Raw genomic sequence first — 26,779 nt, 5'->3', positions numbered from 1 at the left:
TTCGAAAGGGCAGCTCGCTCTACATACAGACGGTCATATTGGGGTACCATGTAAATTGTCTACTAAAATCCTGAGGGGTACAACCGTTCCATTTGGCACCAGGTTTTTCCTTTTTTTTGCTGTTTTAATTGGATTAGACAGACTGGTTTCATACACATTTACCAATCCTATTCCTTTATATTTCTTTCAACCAATTTTAATCACACATAATTTGGTATTCAAAGTGAACATAGTTTTGCTTTATTTACCAACACACACTTTGGTTATGAACATACACTTTTCCAAGTAAACAACCTCTACTCCAACGTTTCTCAACTTTTTTTTTTTCTGCAAGGCACCCTTTTGAAATTACGGACAATCTTACAAAATGTAAAAAATTTAACTAAGAGTTTTACATAATACAGCAACATCCATACACATGACACCCAACATTAGAGGCGATTAATTCTTCAGTCTAGTACACACTGGTATTTTTTTTCCGTTCAACCCAGTGGGCTGAATGTAACAAAAAACTGAGAGCTCAGTTGGAGACGCTGTACTAACAATCCATACTAATGCAGCCATTGGCTGAGAGTGCTGATCGAGAGATGATCGGCAGACTTTTTTCGGTCATGCCCCTTCTGTCTAACCAGCTTCTGTCTTATCGGCTGCAGTACACATGGACCGAATGTCGGACAGTTTCTATTAAACTGGCTGATGCCGCCCGACATTCAGCACCTGTGTATGGGGCTTAACAAAGCAAATACACCTTTGCCCACTGGTGCATATTAATCCTCTACCTCAGTTTCTCTCCCCAACTCAGCTGACGTGATTGCAGTGCTGACAGAGAGGAGCATCAAATAAAGATGTTGTGCAGTTGTATGATGTCCTCCTTATGATTACATCATCGGCTGTTACAATACATGGGGCTTGCTTGCAGTACCCAAGATCGTAATGCTGCACAATAAAAACCTTTGGTTATGTGTAACAAAAAAGCAATCTTGACCCAACTGGCTTGTTGACAATTTTTGGGCAATTTTTAGGCATTTTGTCAAGGCACCCTGCTTGAAAAAGCCTGTTCTACTCATTTAGTAAAACAACCCCATGGAGGCAAAGGTTGATTTAAAAATACTAGAGATTCAAATGATGAAGTAGAAATGGCCATTTTAACTCTTAGTTTTTATCTCATAATTATTTTATTCCAAAAATCTTAAAGTCACTATCAAAAAATCAATGAAGAATGTTCTATTTATTTTTCACATGAAATTGGTGTTCCGTGGTTGAAAAGCCTTATATTCTCGTACATTGTTAATTTAGGTTATCACCAGCTTAAAGCTAGTGTTATTTTGAGTAATAACTTGTGTGGCAGGCTTTGTAAATTGAATTACATTGATTTTATAATAATGGATATTAAAATAACATTAATAGTGCTGGCCATGATCCATGGTAAGACAGAAGCCACCGTACAAGGCAGAGACTCTGCGATTACCAAGCTATGGTAAGCTCGGGTTGCCCATTTCCTCCCAATTGGCATTGCTTGAAGAAAATACATGTTTTGAGCATAGGGGTACTTATAAAATTTCTGCCTTTTGTGTTCTTCAAATGGTGCCTAATGTAGCGTGTAGGGATGGGCTCAGGCATGTTTGGATCGTAGTCCCAACCCACCTGAGCAATCCAGCTGGGAAGCCGTCACTGCACACCGCCAATCACAGGCAGCGTGTGTCTGTGCAGCTGCGGGCTGGGAAATGCCTCACTGCCTATGATTGGTGGTGTGCAGTGAGGGCTTCCTGGCGGGATTGCTGAAGTGGGTTGGGACTATGATTCGAACATGCCTGAGATCATCCATAGTACTGTGTTATCAGCCAGTCATCAAACTGACAATTTGGCCATACACAAACTGGTTCATTGAACCATGGGTGGCCCTGTTGGCAACCTCCTGTCCAACATCCTTCAATTTGAAGATCAAAGGAGTCAGGTGGAAACTTGTCAACTGAACAGCAGCTGAATCCAGTCAGATGCAGCCACTGTTCCAGTATTCTAACAGCCATGGGTGGTAATAGCCGGCAGTAGAGATTCTTTCATCAATGTTTTTTTTACGAATGAGGAAAATTGATAGATTTCGCTCATTCAGTCCACTAAGCTAAATGAGAAAAATTTTACAGTGTATGGGCAGCTATAAATGGACTTAAACAGGGACCTCTTGTGATGAAAATACTAGTGATGCCATCTTCCTGACCTTCTTCAAAAAATCATTGCTGTCTGCTATGCTGAATCTCCAGCTTAGTTTAGGTCTCATGCATACTAGATAACCTGGAAATGCCAAAACTGCTACCAGGAGAAAAGGAGTTAAAAAACAAGTTTTGCTGTGTTTTTATCACATTTATTACGCGTTTTTGAGCAATAGCATTTACACTTCCAAATGACCACAATGCATTGCAAAACAATATTTATATATGCATCCTTATATGTATGAAAATACAATGGGTTCTGACCACTCTACATGAAAAACGCTGAACGCTCATAAAGTGTGTTTGGGTGTTTTTTTTAGCTCAAAAACAAATCTGCAAAATGCGACTTTGGAGGGTTTTTTTCTGCGTCTAAAATCCCCTGCCACCAAGTTCCTGAAAATGCCCATAGTGTGCATGGACACATAGGGTTAACATGGAGGGAAGTTTAGTGGCAGAGAAAAAAGCTCAAAACACCTGTAGAAGCAGCTTTTGTGTACGGCGGGTGTGCATGAGCCCTTACTGAGTCAATGGCCTGAAGCATGTATTCAAATTAAAAGCTGACTCCACAGGGCTGCATAGTTGTTTTATTTAGAGGACTCCCTTTGATGACTCCCTTCAAAAAGTAACACCAGGCAACTAGCATGGTCACAAAGGGAATTTGATTGGCACTGGTATTTTTTTCATGACAGATTGCCTTTAAGCAACAATAAACATACAGTAAGTCTTAAATAAAGCAAGTAAAGTAAAACAAACCAATAAGAGTTCTTTACTGGAACAGCGCACAGGTATTCTTTCACAGAAAGAATTATTGCATCGTTATTTTAGTTTTCTGTGGAGTGTAATCACTCGGGGGATTGTCTCAGGGACAAATCTTGTGCAAAATACATTTAATTTAGTTAAATACATTTGTACTCTTCTAGAGCAAAACAGAATAGTTTAAGAAAAACTCAGGTTACAATATAAAAATAGAGTGGTGAGATGTAGAAACTAGCAGGGAACCCCCTCAAGCAGTAAAGATGTCAATAGTAGCAATGATTAATTGGGAACGAGAAGATCACAGTGACATCAAAGCTTCAGGTCTCTCCTGTGTAATTTGTCAGCTAAAACAAGCAAGCAATGTACCAACTGTACATGTACACCAGGAGTGATGTGTCAGATGGGTTTTCAATACATCCAGATTAAACAGCATACCTACCACAAAAATGATTATTCAGATCATCACCTGCTATAAATACATCACACCACATTATGTATGAAGAAGTACATATAAAAAACAAAATTAATAATGACAAAAAAAAAAAAAAAAAAAATTACCTGTGATAGAAGTGATGTGATGCACCTGTGATTTATTTTACCCAATAATAAAAATTGAAAATGCATCCCTCAAACAAATGAATGTAGAAGGATTGCCCAAGGAAGCTGGAAAGGTGAAACCTGGGTCAGGTTGTTTTTATGGATGATATGATGTTTATGCTTAGGAGTTTAAGAAAACAGTTTTAAATAGTGGTTATGAACACAATGGCTCAGCAAGGAGGGATTCCCCTCTCAACACCTGTGGTTGCAGGAAAGAAATTTGCTCTGTGTATGGCCTGCCTTAGAGTGAGGTCTAAGGATGTTTGGTGGAGTGGAGTGGTCGATGTTCACAGGTTTCTCTTTTTTTGTGTGTGCGCATGTTTTTTTTTTTTTTTGGTGGCGTTTAATTAAATGGTAGAAGTTTGGGGAAAGGTTCAACATATAGAGGGTTATATAGACTTGAAGAGCACAAAATCAACTGGAACTCTAGAGCTCTTTTAAGACCAAGAAAACTTGAGGGCAACTATGAAAGTCAATTGTAAATATTGTATGATTGGATTATATCAATTTTGAAATAAATATGGGATATGATACAAATCTATATAGGTGACTTAACACAGGACCCCCTCCCCACCCACCGGTCTTCATGCTACTTACTTCCCACAGGCCGATCCACCGGTCTGGTGATTTGAAATCTCTACTGCTTTCTCTTCTCCGTCCAGCATTGCAAGGATGGACCAGATGAATTCTGATCGATCAGCACCATCCATGTGATGGTGCTGACCACTTATACCTCGTACACACGGTCGGAAAAACAGGAAATGTTGGATGTGAGCTTGTTGTCAGAAATTCCGACCATGTGTATGCTCCATCGGACATTTGCTGTCGGAATTCTTTACAACAAATGTCTGAGAGCCGGTCCTCAAATTTTCCCGACAAGAAATTCCAAGCATGTGTACACAATTCCGATGCACAAAAGTCCACGCATGCTCGGAATCAAGCAGAAGAGCTGCACTGGCTATTGAACTTCATTTTTCTCGGCTCAACGTACATGTTGTATGTCACCGCCTTGTTAACGTTTGGAATTTCCGGCAACATTTGTGTGACCGTGTGTATGCAAGACAAATTTGAGCCAACATCTGTCGGAATGTCCGATCGTGTGTATGAGGCATTAGAGTTCATCTGATCCATCCTGGCAGTGCTGGATGGAGAGGCGAGAAAGCAAGCAGTAGGGACTTTAAATTCCTGGACCAGTGGAGCAGATTGCAGGAGCCCTGACAGCTCAGGATCATGGAAGGCAAGTACAGTGGGGACCAGAGGGGTGGAGAGGGAGTCGAGTGTTAAGTCACTTTTACCGATTTTCTGTAAAGGTGAAATAACACTCTAAAAGCTGAAGTTTACCTTTTTTTTTTGGATACAGCACCAAAACACATTAGTTATGTGAAATGGTGTTTATGTCATAACAAGCAGGCTACTATTTTTTGTTATTCTTCCCTTTAGTGCCTCCTCCATAGCCCCTTATTATTGCCCTGAGTAGCTATCTTCTTGCGCTGTGAGTGTTAACAACAACAGCCGCTGCTATTCTGAAGATTCGTTCCGCCTGACACCTTCTGCCCTCTGCCACTCAGAAAGCTTGTAGTACTATTCTCTTAAATTGCATGGCATTCCATGAATGGGCGGTGAAGATCCTGTCATTGAACTGCTCCTTCATTCACAGAATGCATTTTTGTAGAATAGTAATACGAGCTTTCTGAGTGGCAGAGAGGGCAGAAGGGGATTTTTAGACTAGATACGGCTGCAGTTAACTCTCACAGCACTGGTTGATAGCCACATAGGGCAATATCCAGCAAATGAAGGAGGTAGTGAATAGAATACAAGAAGGTACCAAAATACACACCATTACACATAATTAAATTGAATTGGTGTGGTATAGAAAAAAAAAAAAAGCTGCAGATGCAAATGTCATTCATTTTTTTCATATGCACATCTTTACACATAATGTAGAGTATTCAATGTGCATATAACAACAAAAAACAAGTTCAAGTAAAGCTCCCAAAGAATTGCTCCCAAGCAAGATTAAATACGGAATGCTGTCTGTCTTTCAAGGGACCATTACAGGGGCAGGTGTAGACCTCAAGAAGCAAGTAAACTTAATAAATAAACTATAAACTTTTATACATTTTAAGCTCTTGCTTTTGCATGAGGATAAGGGTTTTCTATTTTAGCCATGTAACTGCAATTTCCAAATCTGAATGGACTATTACTGTAGAGAAATTGCTATGGAATACACAGGACTTGTACCTAAAACTATATTCCTTATTAACATAGAACACATCTATACATTCTTATTTGCTTTAAAAAGGCAACAAACTAGCCAGAAACTGTGCCATACATCATGACGTATTCCCACTTCGGCAGAGAGGAAAATACACAGCTGTGCATAATCTTGCATAGAAATGAATGAAATGTCATTTCAATAAAGTTGAGAGAGAAAAGAAGGTAAAACAGTGCCTTATGTTTCAATGATCTAATGTACCCTCCCCCAATAGCCTGTAAACACACCAGCCCTAAAAAGAAAACAGCTCCTTGTGCGGGTAGTGTGAATGAGCCCTGATATTTGTAAAACATCTTCTAAATTGTGATCTGTAGGGTATTGGACAGACACAAACTTACATAAAGCAAGAAAATAACTAACTTTCTCGGCACAATTTAGTAGGCTATTATTTTTGCTTACCACTAGTACAAAATTAAAAATCATCATCATTTAACCCAGAGGCAAGACTTCATAAATATATATTGTAATCTTATTAATATTTACCAGCTTGTAAACTTGAGCAAAATGTTGAGGAAAAGTTCTGTAAAGTTGAATCGACTTCTTCCATTCTTTGCAATGTCAAAAGCCTCGGAATAAGACCTTCAAGCGACTGCACAAAAAGTCTTGCACTATGTTGTTCAGCCTCCTGGTTTTTCAGCAGTTTTAATGACAAGGCAGCGGTCCGTAGAGATCTATGACCAGGGCAGTCCCTGGGAGTCTGGTCCTCATCTGCCAGGGAACAGTTATCTGAGCCAATGTCAGAGACATCAGATCTCCCAGAATCCTTTTCTGCAGCCATAGAATACTGATCGCAGGAATCAAATTCTGTCCTGGAAAGATCTTGTTCATCAACACTGAAATTACTTTCACTATATCTTGAGCCATAAGATCTTGTTCTACTGTCAACAGACAAAAAATTGGTTATGTCTGGATAGACTGTAACATGACTCCTTTGAACAACATCTGGTTGATCTACAACTTCTAATTCAGGGTCCTTGCCGCCATTATCTCTAATAACTGGGGACTGTAAATTATTTCCTTGGCCATCCAAGTTGTCTTCTGGTGTGGTCTGCCCCATATCACCTTCTAAGGTAGTCTGGCCAGTGTCTGTTGTCACACTAATGCTAATATCAGGACTCTTCTCGGTTCCCAGCTCCCAGGGTGTGTGCTCAGAGGACAGAATGCGCCTTTGCCATCTGAAATCTGCCTCATTAATTTCCATAGACTCCCTGCTGGATTCAGCACCATCCCTCAGTTCCTCAAGACGTCGGAGAAGATGTTGGACCTGGTCTTCCTTCAGACCTTTCCCTTGGCTTAGCTCATCTAAAGCTCCAAGCAAGGTGCAAACACATGACACAGATGCATAGCAAGCTTCAATACCTCCTTTCATACATGCCTCTGCCATTCCATCCATAATCCTACAACACAAAATAATTACTTAAAGTATATCAAAATTGTACCAAACCACAGGTTTACATTAGAAACATATGTAAATTATCAATGTGCTCTTATGTATTCACGTTATTTAATAAAAAAAAAAATAAAAAAAAAAAAATTATATTATATAATATATATATATATATATATATATATATATATATATATATATATATATATATATATATATATAAAATTATACACACACAAAACATTTTTGTTTTACAAATAAAGATTTCAATTCATTCAAATAGTTCCTTAAATGAGAACTTCACCCAAAAAGTGAAGACCCTCTGGTTGCCTTCCCCTAGCCTGTAAGTGAGTTAGTTTTATTTTGGAGGGGGTCTCGATTTTTTAATCGGAGTCCACTCCCACTTCTCTAATATTTGCCCCTTGCCCTGCCCCCTTAGCCTTCTGGGACATGTCACATGTCCCAGGAGGCTGTAGGACCATTCATAAAGTGCTGTGCATATGCAGTGGGAAACCAGCTTTGGTTCCTCAGGAAGCCACAGTTGGCTCTTGTATATAAGATGGCAGCACTGGGGACCCACAGCAGTAAGAACCATCGGCTGTGGGAAGACCGCATTGAATCTCAGGCATACGTAAGTACCTGATTTTTACAAGTCAGCAGCTACAGTATTAGTAGCTGCTGGCCTTTAAAAAAAAGAAAAAACACAAACTGAAGTTCCTCTTTAAGCCCTGTGGGTTAACTAGGGACAGCACAGGAAAAGAATCTTACTTTGCAGCTCCCTTTGCTTGAATAAATCATCAATAAAATATTTGATAAAGGATGGGTAACTGCTGTGATGACCCAATGAAGCTCAGCATCAACTGGTTTCTTTCAGCACATCTGAAAGCTGAAACAGCTACATACATACAGTAAAATGGAACAAATAACTCATGTATAAAGTACTTGTGTAATGTAAAGCAAACAGGATCTCTGCCATGGAAAATGAAGGTGGGTGGGGACAAAATTGTTTTTCCAAGTCTGTATAACTACTCTCTATAAGAACTCATATGCATTCTTTATCAGAAAGGTAACAAGTAAAAGTACAGTAGTAGCCAGGATCTTTAACACTTGTTAAATACACATGTTAAATATCCATGCCTCTAGATTTAGTAATATGAAAATGAGAAGACGAATAATAATAACTTCAACAGGCAGTCTCAACACACATACAGGCATGGTTCATTGTCATCACCATTTAGAAAACTGCCCTGAGAAATGTCATGCAACCACTGCAGGATTACATAGATCTAGACAGGAAACGGCTGAAAAAGGTTGCAGGAGATCAAAAGCGCTGAGATATTTGACAAAAGGGAAGAAAAGAAGGGGAAAATATTGTTTTAATTAATTTGTATCTCATGGCAATTGTTCCTATACACAGTGCCTTAGGGAACTAATTCTGTTCAGTTAGAGTTTACGTTCAGTGAAACCGAAGTCAAAACCATCAGTAGATAAAGAGATATAAGCAGCTGAATCCTCAACTTTGTGTACAGTTTGATTTGGTCCCTTCTCCTCCCACCTTCTGAGCATCCCTACGTACCCTGCGTGACAGCCATCCTTCATTCAGCAACAAGCAGGCTCAGGGGGTGGGATCAACATAAAGAGTTGATATTTGAATTTAACTTCAGCTGCTTATGTTATATCTCTGGTTCTACTCATTTTTAAATGCTGTTGCCATTGAAGGTGACCTATGTTTATGTTCACCGTAAGCTCAGTTAGAATTACCCTGGTTTGTGATATACTAGGAGTAACAGAACCAGCTGGAGTAGGCCAATCTTCCATTGAAACAGGACAGCGATCCCCTCTTACCCCTAGTATGGCCATAACAAGGTAATTCCAGCTCCCCAGTAAAGCCACGGCAGGTTGGGATCCTGCTAATTTATTAATTACTTGTATACCTTTCTCAGTAAGGCAATCTTGAAATATAAAGGCAACCATGAAAATAAAACAGAGAAAAAAACCCATAAAATGTAATATTGAGTTCTGAATTATGCTGTGTAAGAAAATATGAAACGTACGAAAGAAAAAAAAAAAAAAGTGCATGAGATCATTTTTACAATGTGAATGTAACATATTTAAAATCATTTATGTGATGAAGTGGTAAAATATGTTGTGTTGGTGCTTTCCTAAACTAGATGTGGGGCCTGTCGCCGACTCTCGACTGCAGAGACCGCTAAAGGTCTTATCTCGCAATGCTATAGTATGCGGTTATCCTATTATCTAGATGACTACCCTACTAGGGCACTCCAGAAGTGGGAGGCAGATTTGGGTCCACTAGCCAGGGACCCGTAGGAAGAAGCCCTACACGCAGTGACCACTAGCTCCATGATTACTTCACAGAGACTGTCCCGGCTATATATATTGCGGAGAACCCATCACACACCCCATAATTTACACAAAATGGGTTTGATCCCAGAGCTGCTTTGCTGTAAATGTTAGTATGCCAGGGGAGACCTCATTCATCTCCTTTGACGTTGCCCGAAACTACATTGCTACTGGCTAGAGGTTTTAACCACCCTTAATAAAGTCTTTCAGACCTCAGTTCCTCTTGACTCAAAGCAGTGTCTTCTTGGTATCCTAAGTGATTGTGTAACGGAAGAGTTGACCAGAGTGGCAATTTCATGCGCTCTTTTTCAGGCCCACAAAACACTTAATATTCTGTAAGTCTTCTGACCCCTACTCTTATTTTTGAAAGCTATGTGTATCAGCATAGAGGGTGCCCGGATAAATTTAAAAAGCTAAGGGCCCCTTGGCTCGATACTCCAGGTTTGAGCCCTGTGGAACTCCTGCAAGGTTTCTCTCGTGCTGCTACTAATTGTACTATGTTCAGACCATAACTGACATCCCATGATTTCTGGACTTGTTTCAATATTGCAAGCTTCTGTTGGTCTGGCTGTGGTCATCTGTTGTTGCCTTGTATGGACACCAGAATGTCATTATTTGTTTTTGATGTATTGAAAAAATATAATATAATTATATGAGAGAGAGAGAGAGAGAGAGAGAGAGAGAGAGAGAGAGAGAGAGAGAGAGAGAGAGAGAGAGAGAGAGAGAGAGAGAGAAAGAGAGAGAGAGAAAGAGAGAGAGAGAGAGAGAGAAAGAGAGAGAGAGAAAGAGAGAGAGAGAGAGAGAGAAAGAGAGAGAGAGAAAGAGAGAGAGAGAGAGAGAGAGAGAGAGAGAGAGAGAGAGAGAGAGAGAGAGAGAGAGAGAGAGAGAGAGAGAGAGAGAGAGAGAGAGAGAGAGATATGTCCATTACAAAAAAAATCCCTCAAGCACAATGCAGCATTAATTCTGATGTAACAGATGGTGCAAAACTTTTAACATTTCTCACTAAACCCAACAGCAGAATTTCCAGATTAAAAACCACATTAGAAAAATCGAAGCTTCAAATAAATACTATAGGAAAACTTACAGTTTTAAAAGATCCAGATGTGACCTCCTCTTTGATATTGACCGCTTTCTAGTCTCTGGTTCCGATGTACATGGCCCAGCAAGGTCAAAGAGCCTCTGAGGACTGCTAAGTATCTAAAATTCAGAAAACAAAATAAGCACATTTGTCCCAAGATCACCAACTTATTGATTTGATGACCAGCAAGTACTTTGCCAGAAAGACTAATTCACGGATACACATAGCACATGTCAGCATGAACAAAGAAGGTGTGTTTAAGAGAAAATGTTCCATGGATTCTCTGCTTGAGAACATTTGAGATAAACAATGTCAACGCTGTAATGTGAGAATGTCATGACAGTGATATTTGTTTTAAAAGATTCTGTGCCATTTACCATGTTTTCCTAAATACAATAAATATAAAAAGAACTGATCATGTATAAGGCTCTATTCACAATTGTGCGATTTGTCATGCGACTTTGACAAGTTGCAACTCATTCTTTAAATGGCATGGTGCGGGATTTTTTTTCTCTTTGATGGGACGTTTGGATGCCTGAGTACTGGGGCAATCCGAGCACATGGGTCTCCATCTCATACTGTTTATTATTTAAGGCTGTTTTGGGGTAGGGGCACGAATTCAATGGATGCATGTATTGTTTAATTGCAACTGACAGTCATTTTTGTCCTACATGCAGTGACTTTGCCACAGTAATGGGAATTTTTAGATGCATAATGAATATGCAAAACATACTTACTAATATCTAGCATCACTTGTCCAATGTCCAAACAATTATTTTCTAGAAGAGGTCTCCCTACACCTTCAAGGTTCTCTATTCTAAATACAGTTTTACCTTTAGTCCTCGCATAAACAGGGATCAAAACATCAAACTAGGAACAAAAGTCCCTGACATCTAGCAAAGGTTCTGTCATGCCTGGTGTAATTGTTTATTAAAGCTGAAATCCAGGTAGATATAAAAAGGTATGAATTGCTAGAAAAGTAAAAGTAGGTCAGTATTACAAGATAAATAACTATTTCAGAAGAAGCCTGGTTATGACAACCTGAACAGGTCTCTCAGGATTAGTTTAATGTCACAGTAAATACAAGCTTCCTGTGAAGCATCAAGTTTTCTTGCAGTGGCACCTGTGGAGTCAGTGCCATAGGATCAGTTTATGCCAACACTAAGATTTCACTCAAGAGCTAGACGTGTTCCTGCATTAAGTGGATGTGTGTACAGGACTTTATTCACACATTTTCTGTATGGGATAATCACAGGGAAGGTGTTAGGGCATCCTTAAACTGCCCCCAGATTTTAGCGGTGTACTTATGTGGAGACATGATCAGAAGGGGAGCTGGGGAAGAAGGGAAGGGCAGAGGGAGATCAATCGCTTATGGGAACAGGATATGCAAGATACCCAATCAATTCTGGAATGACCACACCCCAACCTTCCCACTCCCCTGGCAGCAGTAGACTGTCAGATTGCCCAAAAGCTAATGTGCTTGGGTTGTCTGACATTTCAGGGAACAAGTACAATTACTCTCTGGGCTGGGAAAGTGGAACTCCCGTCAAAACTCTGGGCAAACTCTGGGCTGTTTTTGGATTAAGAGTGAAAGGGTTGAAACCTCTGTGGTATTTTTTGCTGTCTGTGTAGAAGATGCTATACAGAAAACACAAAAGAGTTAAAAGGCAGAAGCTGCATTCAATTTACTTTTAACCTGAAGTTAATGTACCCATAACAGCCAGAGATTTAAGAAAACCACAATGTGTGCTTCTGGAATGGTCTACAGCAGGGGTCTCAAACTAGTGGCCCTCCAGCAGTTGAGAAACTACAAGTCCCATGAGGCATTGCAAGGCTGACAGTTACAAGCATGACTCCCACAGGCAGAGGCATGATGGGACTTGTAGTTTCGCAACACCTGGAGGGCCACCAGTTTGAGACCCCTGGTCTACAGCCTCAAGTCACAATGTTCTGTTTTCTCTCTGTAAGCAACAGCAAAGAGCTTGGAATGGGCAAAGTCAGGAAAACATACCCTGTAAAGGGGTGACCTGACACACTAAAGCTATATATAAATGAAAAACAGAAGATCTGGCCTTGTAGGCTTTATATGTTTTAAATGCTTACATTCTCAATCATGAACAAAGTATATATATTGAGAAAACTGGCTCGCAAATGTTGTAAATGTGACAATCCTTTTCGGATGAATGTTGGTACAATGCTATGAGAATAAACCAAACTGCAACATCCTGCTTAGAGCATTGGGACAACTCTCAGAAAATATTGAATAGATGGTACCTAACTCCTTATAAATTAGCTAAAATATATCCATCTACATCACCACAATGCTGGCGTTGTACGGATCAAGTTGGTTCCTTATTCCACATTTTATGGAGTTGTAAAAATCCGACCAGTTTCTGGAACTCGATATCCACCTTTATTGCCTCTCTCACAGGCAACTTGATAAAACTATCACCTGCTATGGCCCTTTTAGGTATCTTGACACTTTCCCATTTCAATACAGAATATTAGTGGCGAATATTCTTATAGCGGCTAGACTTACCATAACGAAAATGTGGAAATCAATTGAGGCCCCAACCTGTGTGATGTCATTCTTAGAGTCAACACCCAGGCATACTATGAATTACTGTTAGCACTTAAAAATTATAACATAATTCACTTTAAGAAGCACTGGTATGTATGGATCATACATCCTAAAGCATCTACAGTACTAAAAGACTTGTACGCTCAGTCTTAACTACCACTAGGTAGCCTGTTGGTATCACTTATTCCTTGTAGAGACTTATGCTGCTTTCATTTCCTGATTGGTTTAACCCCCCCCCCCCAGTCAAATCTATAAGTATTTACTACTTGTCCTGTCAGGCTTTCAACCAGACAGTCCAGTTATCTATTGTTCTCTCTGGTGGGAAAGCAGAAAGACTTTTTATCTGCTTCTCTGGTTGTTGCCACATCAAAAATATTGTTGCAGCCCTTATGTCACTACAGCCTGGGCACTAGTATTCAGTAAATCAGCCTCTAATGGACTGCTGCTGAAAAATTAACAGTTACTTCTCAGTTACAGTGGCAGAGAGTTAGTGACAGTTAATGTACTCATACACAGTCACTGAAGATCTTTCTTAGGAGGCCAAGTGAATCAACTCATGAGCTTCCATCTTGTAAGCGAGTCTAGGATCAGATTTGTTATGTGACCTAATGATCTTCAATCATTCATCCTAGCCACCCTCAGCTGTGCTCTCTCACACTGGTAAGGGTAAGTTAGTTTTAGCTTCAAAGAAATAGCAATAGTAATAGTAACCAAAACATACAAGCACATGTACTAACAGTCCCAGAGTGATACAATACAAAATGGTATACCGCGCTAAAGAGAAATATTATTAAGTGACAGCAGCGACAGACCATGTGATATAACCATAGTAAGCATATAATAAACAAAACAGTCGCGCTAGACAAAGTGAAAAATAAGATATCAATGCGAAAAACTCAATGATGAGGATAGTTTATTAAACCACGTATCCTTAAATGAATACAAAAAATGCAATCAAGTGAAGTAACAGTATTTGTGAAACAAAAACAAAGAAAAAAGGTAAAGTTCTGTAAAGTATATCAAAATATAAAGTCCATGTGATGTACACAAGGAAAGCTTCAACATTAGTAAAGATCTAAAGATCTGCATGCTCTATGTTGGTGGAACCCCTCTGAAAGAATTTCCTGTTGGAGCTTTCCTTGTGTACATACAAAAATAGAGGCTAATGCACGCCTGAGTCCATGGAAGGCTGTAAACTGGTTCCTGCTGGTTCCTCCCATGGATTCGGGCCAATCACGAATGTCATAAATAAGTTTACCCCAGTATCTTAATAAGAAGTTTGAAAAGGTCAGGAAACTATCCTAACCATCAGGAAGCCGTGGCTGGTGGGAAAAGTGGAGCAACACCCATAGGTGAACATTACTGATAGAACTAGTAGATAACCGGCTCAGCAATGGCATGCAATGCCAATAGAATATTGGCATGCATTAAAAAGGGAACTAACTCCAGAGATAAAAACGATAATTCTCCCACTCTACAAGACTCTGGTCTGGCTGCACCTGGAGTATGCCGTCCAGTTCTGGGCTCCAGTCCCCAGGAAGGATGTGCTGGAACTGGAGAGAGTACAGAGAAAGGCAATAAAGTTAATAAAGGGACTGGAGGACCTTAGTTATGAGGAAAGATTACAAACACTGAACTTATTCTCTCTAGAGAAGAGACACTTGAGAGGGGATATGATTTCAATGTACAAAGACTGTACTAGTGACCCCACAATAGGGATAAAGCTTTTCCACGAGAGGGAATTAAAAAAAAAAAAACACACGGCCATTCACCAAAACTAGAAGAAAAGTGGTTAAACCTTAAACTGCGTTGAGGGTTCTTTACTGTAAGAGCGGTAAGGATGTGGAATTCTCTTACACAAGCAGTGGCTTCAGCAGGGAGCTTAGAAAATTAAAAAAAAAAACAACCTATTAGATAGGCACCTAAAACAACCACAACATACAGGGTTATACAATGTAATATTGACATAAAAGCGCACACACACAGGTTGGACTTTATGGACTTACATAGTTACATAGTAGGTGAGGTTGAAAAAAGACACAAGTCCATCAAGTTCAACCTATGTGTGTGATTATATGTCAGTATTATCTTGTATATCCCTGTATGTTGAGGTCGTTCAGGTGCTTATCTAATAGTTTTTTGAAACAATCGATGGCCCCCGCTGAGACCACCACCTGTGGAAGGGAATCCCACATCCTTGCTGCTCTTACAGTAAAGAACCCTCTACGTAGTTTAAGGTTAAACCTTATTTCTTCTCATTTTAACAAGTGGCCACATGTCTTGGTAAACTCCCTTCCGTGAAAAAGTTTTATCCCTATTGTGGGGTTACCAGTACGCTATTTGTAAATTGAAATTATAGCCCCTCTCAAGCGTCTCTTCCCCAAAGAGAATACGTTCAGTGCATAAAACCTTTCTTCATAACTAATATCCTCCAGACCCTTTATTAGCTTTGTTGCCCTTTGTACTCGCTCCATTTCCAGTACATCCTTCCTAAGGACTGGTGCCCAGAACTGGACAGCATACTCTAGGTGCGGCCGGACCAGAATGTCGTAGAGTGGGAGAATTATCGCTTTATCCCTGGAGTTAATCCCTTTTTTAATGCATGCCAATATTATGTTTGCTTTGTTAGCAGCAGCTTGGCATTGCATGCCAATGCTGAGCCTATCATCTACTAGGTCCCCCAGGTCCATTTCCATCCTACATTCCCCCAGGAGGTTCTCCCCCTAGTGAGTAGATTGCATTCATATTTTTTCCACCCAAATGCATTATTTTACATTTTTCTACATTAAACCTCATTTGCCATGTAGTTGCACACCACATTAATTTGTTCAGATCTTCTTGCAAGGTTTCCACATCCTGCAGGGAAGTTATTGCCCTGCTTAGCTTAGTATCATCCGCAAATACAGAGATTGAACGGTTTTACCCCATCCTCCAGATCGTTTATGAATAAATTAAATAGGACTGGTCCTAGCACAAAACCCTGTGGGACCCCACTATCCACCCCTGACCATGCTGAGTATTCCCCATTTATCACCACCCTCTGAACCCGCCCTTGTAGCCAGTTTTCAGTCCATGTAGTCACCCTATGGTCCATGCCAACGGACCTTATTTTGCACAGTAAATGTTTATGGGGAACTGTGTCAAATGCTTTTGCAAAATCCAAATAGACCACTACAGGCCTTCCTTTATCTAGATGGCAACTCACCTCCTCATAGAAGGTTAATAGTTTGGTTTGGCAAGAACGATTCTTCATGAACCCATGCCGATTGCTGCTAATGATACAGTTTTCATTACTAAAATCTTGTATATAGTCCCTTATCACCCCCTCCAAGAGCATGCATACTATTGATGTTAGGCTAACTGGTCTGTAATTCCCAGGGATGTATTTTGGTCCCTTCTTAAATATTAGTGCTACATTGCTTTTCTCCAATCCGCTGGTACCATTCCAGTCAGTAAAAATTAGGAACAATGGTCTGGCAATTACTTGACTGAGTTCGCCAAGTACCCTCAGGTGCAAGCCATCCGGTCCCAGTGATTTATTAATGTTACATTTCCCAAGTCTAATTCTAATTCTGTCCTCTGTTAGCCATGAGGGTGCTTCCAGTGATGTGTCACGAGGATAAACACTGCAGTTTTGGTTATTGAAGCCCCCCGATTCCCTCGTGAAGACTGAGGAGAAGAATAAATTCAATACCTTCCCCATCTCCCCATCCTGTGTAACCAGATGTCCTTCCTCATTCTTTATGGGCCCAAAATGGTCTGTCCTCCCTTTTTTACTGTTTACATACTTAAAGAATTTATTGGGATTTTTTTTTAACTCTCCTCCGCTATGTGTTTTACGTGTTCTATCTTAGCCGCACTAATTGCACCCTTGTGCCTTTTTTTAACCTTACCAACTATGTAACTATGTACTGGGCAGTTTGCATTAGCATGCAGATCACTACTGATATGGCCCGTCACTGGCGACAGCTCCTAAAGACAGCCAGGCCAGTAAGTGGCTGCGGTTACACAATGTCATGAAGCCCAGAAGCTGCCACTGAAACAAAAGGCAATAAATAAATACTGTATTTTCCGGTGTATAAGACGACCTTTTACAATTAAAAAAAAATTGCCAAAAAGCGGGGGTCGTCTTATACGCCAGCCACCCGCTGGATATCAGCACGCCGTATGCACGCTGAATGTGTGGTAATACTGTATGCATACAGTACACACCGCTGAGCCAATCCCGGCGAGGGATATATTCTATTAATGAATACAGAGCATGCTCGGATTGGAGTAACAATCTCTGTCAATCTGAGCAGGCTACATACAGTAACCTGCTTGGATTGGCTTTGAAAATCAGAGAGGCGCAGGCTGATGTTACAGCCTCTGCCAATCCCAGCAGGCTTTGTATTCATTAATAGAATAAATCGCTCGCGGTGTACACTGTATTCTGCACTGTACCTGGTGCTAGTGTACATGCAGTATTACCGCACATCCAGCTCCAGATCTCCTCTTCATATGGTTATGATTTCTGGTGCTTTGGAGGAGAGGATTCACTGGTCATTGTTGCTGCCTATCAATTGTGGGATCACTGAGACTTGTAGTTCACCAGTTTCCTTTTTGATTTCATAACAGTGGTAATACCTGGCAGACTACAATACCTGATAGATTACAGATTAGTGTGAAATGGCTGACAGACAAGACCCCATCATGGCTCTATCAAGAAGAAGGAAACATGAAGCCAGTTTCAAGCTCAAAGTTGTAAACTTTGCCAAGGAACACAATAACTGTGCTGCTGCAAGACAATATGGAGTAACAGAAAAGATGGTCCGAGACTGGAAAGAAAAGGGGTAAGTGTGTATTAAGAAGAGACACTGCATCACTGGAAGGCAACAACCCTGAAATATTTAGGAGTACAGATTACCCCCTCTTACTCTATCCTATACCTAGCCAATTATCCCCCCCCTCTTCAGATCTATAAGTAATCCCCATGCAAAAATGGAAGGTCCACCATATCTCCCTTCTGGGGAGGGTGGCCTCTGTTAAAATGACCATCCTACCCAAGCTCCTTTATCTCTTCCAAACACTTCCCATCCCAATACCACATGCGGAATTGCAGAAACTTCAGGCAGATTTAATACGTTTTGTGTGGAATTATAAGAGGCATGGAATATCACACTCGGTCTTAACGATGGCGCGTTCGGAGGGCGGGTTGTCATTTCCTAACCTACATAAATATTATCAAGCTACTCAACTGCGGGCCCTGGCCTCCTGGTTTCCCCAACGTTCTTACAATAGATGGACAGAAATTGAAAAAATATGGATGGCACCCACCCACCCAAATAGTATGCTCTGGAATGCAATGGTGGAGGTGGACTCAGCTCAGCTTTTGGGTCCCATGCTCCACCTCAGATCACTCTGGCGTAAACTATCTTGAGTTCATAAGCTATGTTTAGAGAGGTCAGTCCTGATGTCTTTCCTATATAATCCCAGAATGCCTGCAGGCCTTACACATCAGTTGTCTTTCCCGTGGGCAACGAGGAACTTATTCCACTATGGTCATCTGGTGCATCCTTGTACGCATAGACTGCTCTCATTTACAGATCTTCAAAAAAAATTTGACTTACCCCAGCATGTATTCTATGGGTACCTGCAGATTAGATATTATGCTCAATCATTTGCTCCGAACTTACAATTCTCGGCTCCTACTCCATTTGAGTGTTTGATGTTGGAAGGTTCAGCAAGACGAGGGTTAATCTCAGACATTTACCGGGTATTAAATTCTCACTGCTTCAGAACCCAGGGTAAGCATGCATATATGCTCTGATGGGGGAGGAAATCCCAGAAACTACCTGGCGGACGATCTGGTCTCAAGCAGCTAAGAGTTCCCTTTGTACACTTTATAAGGAGAACCCTTATAAAATTCTGTTTTTTTGGTACTTGACACCAGATGTCCTCCGCGCTATCTACCCCACTAGCTCAGATAGATGTTGGAGGTGTATGAGAGACAGAGGGACCTTGTACCATATTTATTGGACATGTCCTAAAATAGTCCCCTTCTGGACCGAGACGCAACTACTATTGAACCATCTGTTAGGCGTACAGGTGCCCATGGATCCAAAATTATTTCTTCTTGGAGTGTCTGGGCTACAAATATCCCGACACTCCAGGAAACTGCTTCGACATATCCTTACAGCCGCGAGATGCATTGTTGCCCTGCACTGGAAAAGACGAGACCCACCCACTCAAACGGATCTATACACCAGAATAAAAGACAGAGCTGATGGAAAAAATGACAGCTAGACTACAAGATAGATTGGAGGCACATAATAAGATCTGGGAAGAGTGGCATAGACGCGAAGACAGGCCCTGAGCCGATGGTAGAGCCTCCCCTTTCCCTCCACCTCTCCACTACCCTACCCCTTTTTTCTTCTTTCCTCTTCTGTTCTCTTTTCCTCCTTTTCCCTTTAGACTATGTTCAGGTCAAAGCTGAGACCTGCTTGTTGACCAATAAGTGTTACCTGGAATTTACTATGATGCTACTGTATTTGGCTGCTCCTCTTTTGATGCTTAATACTTATCAGCAAGGCCACTGGCCAGTTGTAACCAGTGTATTAGAGCTTCATTGTCTTTTGTACTTATCTACGTATATGTTTAATAAAAAACTGTTATTTGAAAAAAAAAAAAAAGAAGAAGAGAGACTCCACATTGGCCAGAACTTGAAAAGCATGTAACAGACATGGTGCATGAGCATCGTCACAATGGTTTTGTAGTGACACGAAACTAAATACGGATTTTTGCACTTCAGTGGGCCAAATCTAACCCAGATCGCAGCAAAGGATTTAAGGCCACTATATCCTGGTGTACTAGGTTCTTGGAAAGGCATGATCTGGTACTGAGGCAAAAGACCAAAATTGCACAAAAACTACCTGCAGATCTCGACGGCAAAGTAATTTGCATTGATATGTAATACAACAGTGCAAGAAACATGGCTATGCGTTAAGTCATATCGGAAATATGGATGAAACTCCTATGAATTTCGAAATGGTTGGAAATAAAACAGTAAATTATTTAAAAGAACAGGACATGAGAAGTCCAGTTCTACAGTGGTACTAGCATGTACAGCGGATGGCGCTAAACTATGGCGCTAAACTAAGGCCAATGATTATTTTTAAAAGAAAAACAATGCCGAAAATCAAGTACCTTGTTGGAGTTTTTGTACATGTACAAAAAAGACTGGATGGATGAAGGGGTAAAGCTATGGCTTGAAAATGTATGGAGTAGAGTGTGTATGGAGTGTGGGATATGTTCAGGGCTCATTTAACTCAATTTTTAATTTACAGCACAAAGGAAAGGCTGACAAGAATAAACACAGATGTGGTGGTTATTCCTGCAGGATTGACATCATTGGTACAGCCACTGGATGTGTGCCTAAACAAGCCATTTAAAGATCGCATTCTTGAACAATGGAATGAGTGGATGGTTAGCGGCGAAAAGCCATTCACAAAAAGGAGGACACATGCGTGCTCCACAGTTGGATGTTTTGTGCAACTTTGTCATAAAAGCCTGGAATGATATTGATGCAGAAAAAGTAATCAAGTCTTTCAAGAAGTGTGGCATATCAAATTCATTGGATGGTATGGAGGACGATTACTTGTGGCAAGATGAAGGGGAAGCCGAAGCTGAAGCCACACCACCTGATTCAGAATTAGATCCATATGATGACAGCCTTACAAATGTAACACAAGTTGTCATTGATGAACTTATGTCAAGATGAACATGATGAGGATTTTGAAAGATTTTAAGTAACAGTAAGTCATAACCATTTTAATTAAAATTACTGTATTTAAATCAAATCTGATGTTAAGTCTAAATTTTTTTGATGTTTCTGATGTTTTTTAAAATGGTGTTTTCTCGGAAGGGGGGTAGTCTTATACAGCGAGTATAGCCCAAAACCTATGACTTCACTGGAAAAATAGGGGGTGGTCTTATACATCAGCAAATATGGTATGTCTACAGCAGAGAGCGGAAGGGAAAATTGACATTTGCAAGCAAGCCATGGCAAAAAGTCTGTCTCCAAGAATGAAAATCCTAAGGGCATTTCACACTGAGGCGCTGGGGCGTGGGCAGTAAAATGGTTAAATGGGCAGCGCCACCATGCAATGAGCGCTTTTAACTCTTTGTGCCGCTAGCGGGGGATTAAAATCTCCCCGCTCACGGCTGAAAAGCGACGCTAAGATGGTAAAGCGCCGCTAAAAATAGCGGCACATTACCGTCGTTCTAGCTGCGCTTTTCGGCCGCGAGTGGGGTGCTTTTAACCCCCACTTGCGGCCGAAAAAGTGTTAAGTGTCCACTGCAGCGACGCTGCCTATTGATTTCAATGGCTAGGGGTAATTTAGGAGTAGTGTATACACAGCTCCTAAAGCGCCTCAAAGATGCTGCTTGCAGGACTTTTTTTTAGCGTCCTGCCATCGCACCGCTCCAGTGTGAAAGCACTCGGGCGATATAGCGCCTGTAAAGCGCCTCAGTGTGAAAGTAGCCTAAGGCTTGAGTTTAACTTTCAAGTTTGCTTGTTCACAGACTATGGACATTAAACTCTTTCATAATTCTTAAGCCGTAAGATTCTGCTGCAATAGGAAGTAATAGGATTTTAGAGCCTCCCTTTGATTTAAAGATACATTTCTCCACAATGCCTTAGCATTAGGAAAACTAGGGCTGGTTTTAAAAGTGCTTTTACTTTTGGTTTAGAACACGTAGATATATTGGTGTGCATAGCCTGGCCGCAGCTTTATTTTAAGGTTGGTGCATACCGAGGGCACAGCCATTACTGTGGCCACTGAAGATATAAGCTGTCAAGCTGGGAAAGTCAATCTGCTGGTGTAGTAAACCGTCAGTTTGAGTTTGCCTTTTAACAGACAGAATGTATTGAACAGATCTTCAGGGTTTTACTAACCTCTTTCATGATTTTAATGGCTTCAACACGATTTTGTGGAGGAGCATACAGCAGAATGCGATGGTAGAGCGACTGCAAGACTGGCCTCATAGATTCAACTGTGCCCATAAGTCGAACTAGCTCTGCCGCAATGTAATAAATAGTCCTCGCAACTGGTCCACTGAGAGCTGGTGCTGTAGACGAACATGCTGATCCCCGACCCTGATCTGCTACACCTGTCGAGTGACAGTCAGAATCCACACAGATGTTATTATGTGCAGAAGTTATAGTTTTGTCATGGACTGGGTTTCCAAGGATCACCACAAGAGCAGGGCACAGCTGTTTCCTGCAGAGAAACAAAAAAAAAAGTAAATCATCTTTTATAAAAGCACTAAAAAAGGAGGCTCAAAAAATAATGATCATAATGAAGTCAATAAAGAGCAATATACCCCTCAGGTGTAGATACTAACAAAGATCATAGAGAGGGGCAGGCCCTGGCTTGCTACCGTGTAGGACCAGGGAAGAAGTAAGTAAATAGCTGCACACTGCTGATACGATCCAATAAAAGTCCTTTATTCCTCAAGGATGGGACAAACAACACAGGGACTTGACGTACAGTTAACACGTTTCACACAAAGAAGTTATGCTATGAATAAGCACTTTTACTGGATCATATCAGTAATGTGCGATTATTTACTTGCTCCTCCTCTTATAATGAAGACAACTTGAACAAAAAAAGTAATAATCACAACAACAATAATAATCACGACCAGAAATACAATAACTTCATGCCAATACTGCCACCTACCATATAAGATCCATAAATCCTTTGTGTACATTCAAAGCAGGAGATGAACTGCTGAGCATTGATAGTATACATTCTAGGTACAGGAGCTGCAATGGGTGATTTTCACTGTAAAATAAACAGAAATGATCATTTCAAAAGGTTTGCAGTACGTTAAAAGTTCAGGTGTGTTAACTATGTTGACATTTTGGGGGCCCATAAATGGGATGCCCTCCATAACACACCTACGCATGTTATTAAAGCACATTAATGCACATGAAAATGTGTGTCAATGTTCATGGTAACTCCCACATATAGGCGCGGATCCATCTTAAATATCCAATCAACCAGTACCAAAAAAACAGAGGCTTAACCATATGAAAGTGGGGAGTAAGTGTCAAACTGTTCTAAAGCTAATAAGCTGCAGTAATTTAAAACAGGTGAAAGTGGTTCAGGTTTTTTTACATCCTATAGGTCACATTCACATCTGTGCATTTTATGGAAATGGCCAGGGACTTTTTTTCTAGTTTTTGGTTCCATAGACTTCAAAAGTGTGCATTGAAAAACGCAAAATGCACCTGGAATATACAAACTGCATACTGCATAGGTGTGGACCAGGCCTAAAAAGGTTGCCTTCTTTTCCCTCCTTTTATCCCAGTTTGTAGCTATTAAAGGGGTTGTAAACCCTCGCGATTTTTCACCTTAATGGATCCCATGCATTAAGGTGAAAAAAGACCTGGCAGTCAACGCCACCAACCAACCCCAACTTACCTGGGCCACTTCATCTCTTCGGCGGGGACACACTGTCCCTCTCTCCAGGGGGTCCCAGCTCTTGATTGGATAGATTGATAGCAGTGCAGCCATTGGCTCCCAATCAAATCCAGTGACGTGGACACCTGGGGGTGGGGCCGAGTCAGGCATTCGTGTTTGTAGACGCAAATGCTGGACTCGGGAGAGTGCCCACAAGGTAACCCCCTTTGGGAGAGCGCTTCTCCTAGGGGGGTTATCTGATGCGGGGAGGAGCCGCGAGAGCCACAGGGGGACCCCAGAGGACGAGGATCAGGGCAACTCTGTGCAAAATGAGCTGCACAGTGGAGGTAAGTATGACAGGTTTGTTATTTAAAAAAACAAACGATCCTTTACGATCACTAAGCTGCCCCACTGGTTTCAATACAATTGGGTCACTAACCAAAAACAAGTGTTCAGATCAGGAAAATCAGAGTAAAGTCAAAAGTCCTTACCTGTGTATAACTGTTCTGGGTTAGTGACTCAAAGGGGGTGATATGTAGTGAGTGCAAACTCTGGTGCAGCTCTGCAGAGAAACCAATCAGCTTCCAGTTTTTTTTGTCAAAGCTTAACTGAACAAGCTGAAGTTAGAAGCTGATTGGCTACCATGTATAGCTGCACCTCATTTTGCACTCTCCAATTTTAGTAAATGAACCCCACAGTATTGAAGCAAAAGCGTCAGCATGACAGTCAGGCAACAGGCAGTGCAAGCCTCCATGTTTCTTTCAGGAAATATTTCCTTTAAAAATTGTTGTGCAGTGGATTCTTTTAACATTCCTCTCATATAGATTATGTAGTCTAGGGTTACTGATTGTCAGTAGAATGTTACTACTTTTACCATCTTTAATAGAAGAGGGTTGCTCTAAGGCAGGGTAGGCATCCTGGGGGCCTTCAGCTGTTGTGGAACTACATTTCCCATGAGGCATTACAAGGCTGGCAGTTACAATTACTCCCAGAGGCATGATGGGACTTGGTTCTGTAACAGCTGGAAGGCCCCGGGTTGCCTACCCCTGCTTTAAGGGCTGGTTCACACTAGAATCACACAGTAACATGGTGTGTGTTCCTGTGTGATTTAAGTACACTGCAATTTGGCAGCTCATTAATTTGAATGGGCTGAAAATCGCACCAGACCACGCAGGCAGTGCATTATTTCCCATACTGCGTTCTGGTGTGAACCGGCCCTAAGAGTACACGATGGGTCTGCTATACAAAATGATCAAAAAATGGAGGGGATATTTATCTGGTACAATTGGCGAGCATCCCTTTTTTTTATGAAAATACAGATTTTCCCCTTAGGGTGGGACTTTAACTGCTTGCCGACCGCCGGCTGTCAATTGACGGGCAGACGGCGCAGCTCTCGTTGCGGGTGGGCATCATATGACGGCCTCGCGTTCCCGGCCCACCAGGGGGCATGCGTGCCCCACAGACGGCAATTGCGCGCGCCTGCCGTGTCACTGGGCACCCTTGATTGCCCAGTAACACAGCAGGACCGTGGACCTGTGTGTAAACACACAGACCCACATCCTGTCAGGTGAGGAGACCGATGTGTGTTCCCAGTACAGAGGAACACCGATCGGTCTCCTCCCCTTGTGAGTCCCTGCCTCCTAGAAACATAATTAACCCCTTCCCTGCCCCCTAGTGTTAACCCCTTCCCTGCCAGTCACATTTATACAGTAATCAATGCATTTTTATAGCACTGATCACTGTATAAATGTGAATGGTCCCAAAAATGTGTCAAAAGTGTCCGATATGTCCGCCGCAATATCGCAGTCACGAAAAAAAATCGCAGATCACCGCCATTACTAGTAAAAAAATAATAAAAATGCCATAAATCTATCTCCTATTTTGTAGACACGATAACTTTTGCGCAAACCAATCAATATACGCTTATTGAGATTTTTTTTTTTTTTTTACCAAACATATGTAGAAGAATACGTATCAGCCTAAACTAAAAAAAAAATTTGTTTTAAAGAAAAATTGGATATTTATTATAGCAAAAAGTAAAAAATGTGTTTTTTTTTTTTTTCAAACTTGTCACTCTTCTTTTGTTTATAGCGCAAAAAATAAAAACCGCAGTGGCGATCAAATACCACCAAAAGAAATCTCTATTTGTGGGGAAAAAATTATAACAATTTCATCTGGGTACAGTGTTGTATGACCGCGCAATTGTCATTCAAATTGTGACAGCGCTGAAAGCTGAAAAATGGCTTGGGCAGGAAGGGGGTGAAAATGCCCTGTAATGAGCTGGTTAAAGGCACAGAATTTAATTTAAAAATAGATTTTTAATAGTATCAAAAAAAGTACACAGATATATACACACACAATGAAAGTAATGAACCAGCATATAGGGATAAGCAGCATCAGATTATATAAACAGAGCTAAAAAATAGCCATTGATTACTGTATAAATGTCACTGGCAGGGAAGGGGAACACTAGGGGGCGATCAAGGGGTTAACTGTGTTCCCTAGGTGTGTTCTAATTGTAGGGGGGATGGGACTGACTAGGGGGGAGAGAGATCGGTGTTCATACTTAGTATGAACACACAATCTCTCTCCTCTCCCCTAAGAGAACCGGGATTTGTGTGTTTACTTTGCTGTCACGTCTTAAAGGATTACATTTTTGGTTGTAACATGACAAATTGTAGGAAAATTTCTAAGGGGTGTGAATACTTTTTCAAGACACTGTAGCTCAGGGGCAAAATGTGATACTTGAGCTTTTTTAGTGTGTTTTTCACATGACAGGCAACCCATTTAGTAGCCAATGGGCTGCTGCCCAAAAATGCGAAGCAATGCTACGCTCAGATGCAAATGTAGCCTTACTGCTATAAGCAATCAAATCCGTTCCTGTTTTTTTTTTTTTTTTTTTTTTTTAGTTTAAATATAAAGTCCCACAATACTTACTTAATAACAGCCTGCAGTTTGTCACAGAGTACAGTGAGCACAGATACAACATCATCACACAGTGACTCAACGGATGGACCAGATTCTATTAACAGATGAAAAAGGAAAGAGTACATTAGATTAGACAAAAAAAGTAAAAAGCAGAAGCAAAT

At 40.9% G+C, this 26,779-nt stretch overlaps 1 protein-coding gene across 1 annotated transcript in view; it reads right to left on the bottom strand.

Moving 5' to 3' along the window:
* Positions 1 to 26,779, bottom strand: part of ARFGEF3 (ARFGEF family member 3) — a 187,563-nt gene that overhangs the window by 84,273 nt on the left and 76,511 nt on the right. Inside the window, exons 8-12 of the mRNA XM_073627360.1 lie at positions 26,628 to 26,712; positions 22,965 to 23,069; positions 22,178 to 22,502; positions 10,668 to 10,780; positions 6,319 to 7,232 (exon numbers count right to left, since the gene is read on the bottom strand). Of these exons, the coding sequence (XP_073483461.1) occupies positions 6,319 to 7,232; positions 10,668 to 10,780; positions 22,178 to 22,502; positions 22,965 to 23,069; positions 26,628 to 26,712 (1,542 nt within the window). The remainder of the gene's footprint in view (positions 1 to 6,318; positions 7,233 to 10,667; positions 10,781 to 22,177; positions 22,503 to 22,964; positions 23,070 to 26,627; positions 26,713 to 26,779) is intronic.

Source organism: Aquarana catesbeiana, linkage group LG04 (genome assembly GCF_042186555.1).
Source record: "Aquarana catesbeiana isolate 2022-GZ linkage group LG04, ASM4218655v1, whole genome shotgun sequence".
NCBI lineage: Eukaryota > Metazoa > Chordata > Amphibia > Anura > Ranidae > Aquarana > Aquarana catesbeiana.
The sequence above is the reverse complement of the archived record's forward strand: the minus strand, read 5'-3'. Positions and strand labels throughout refer to the sequence as shown.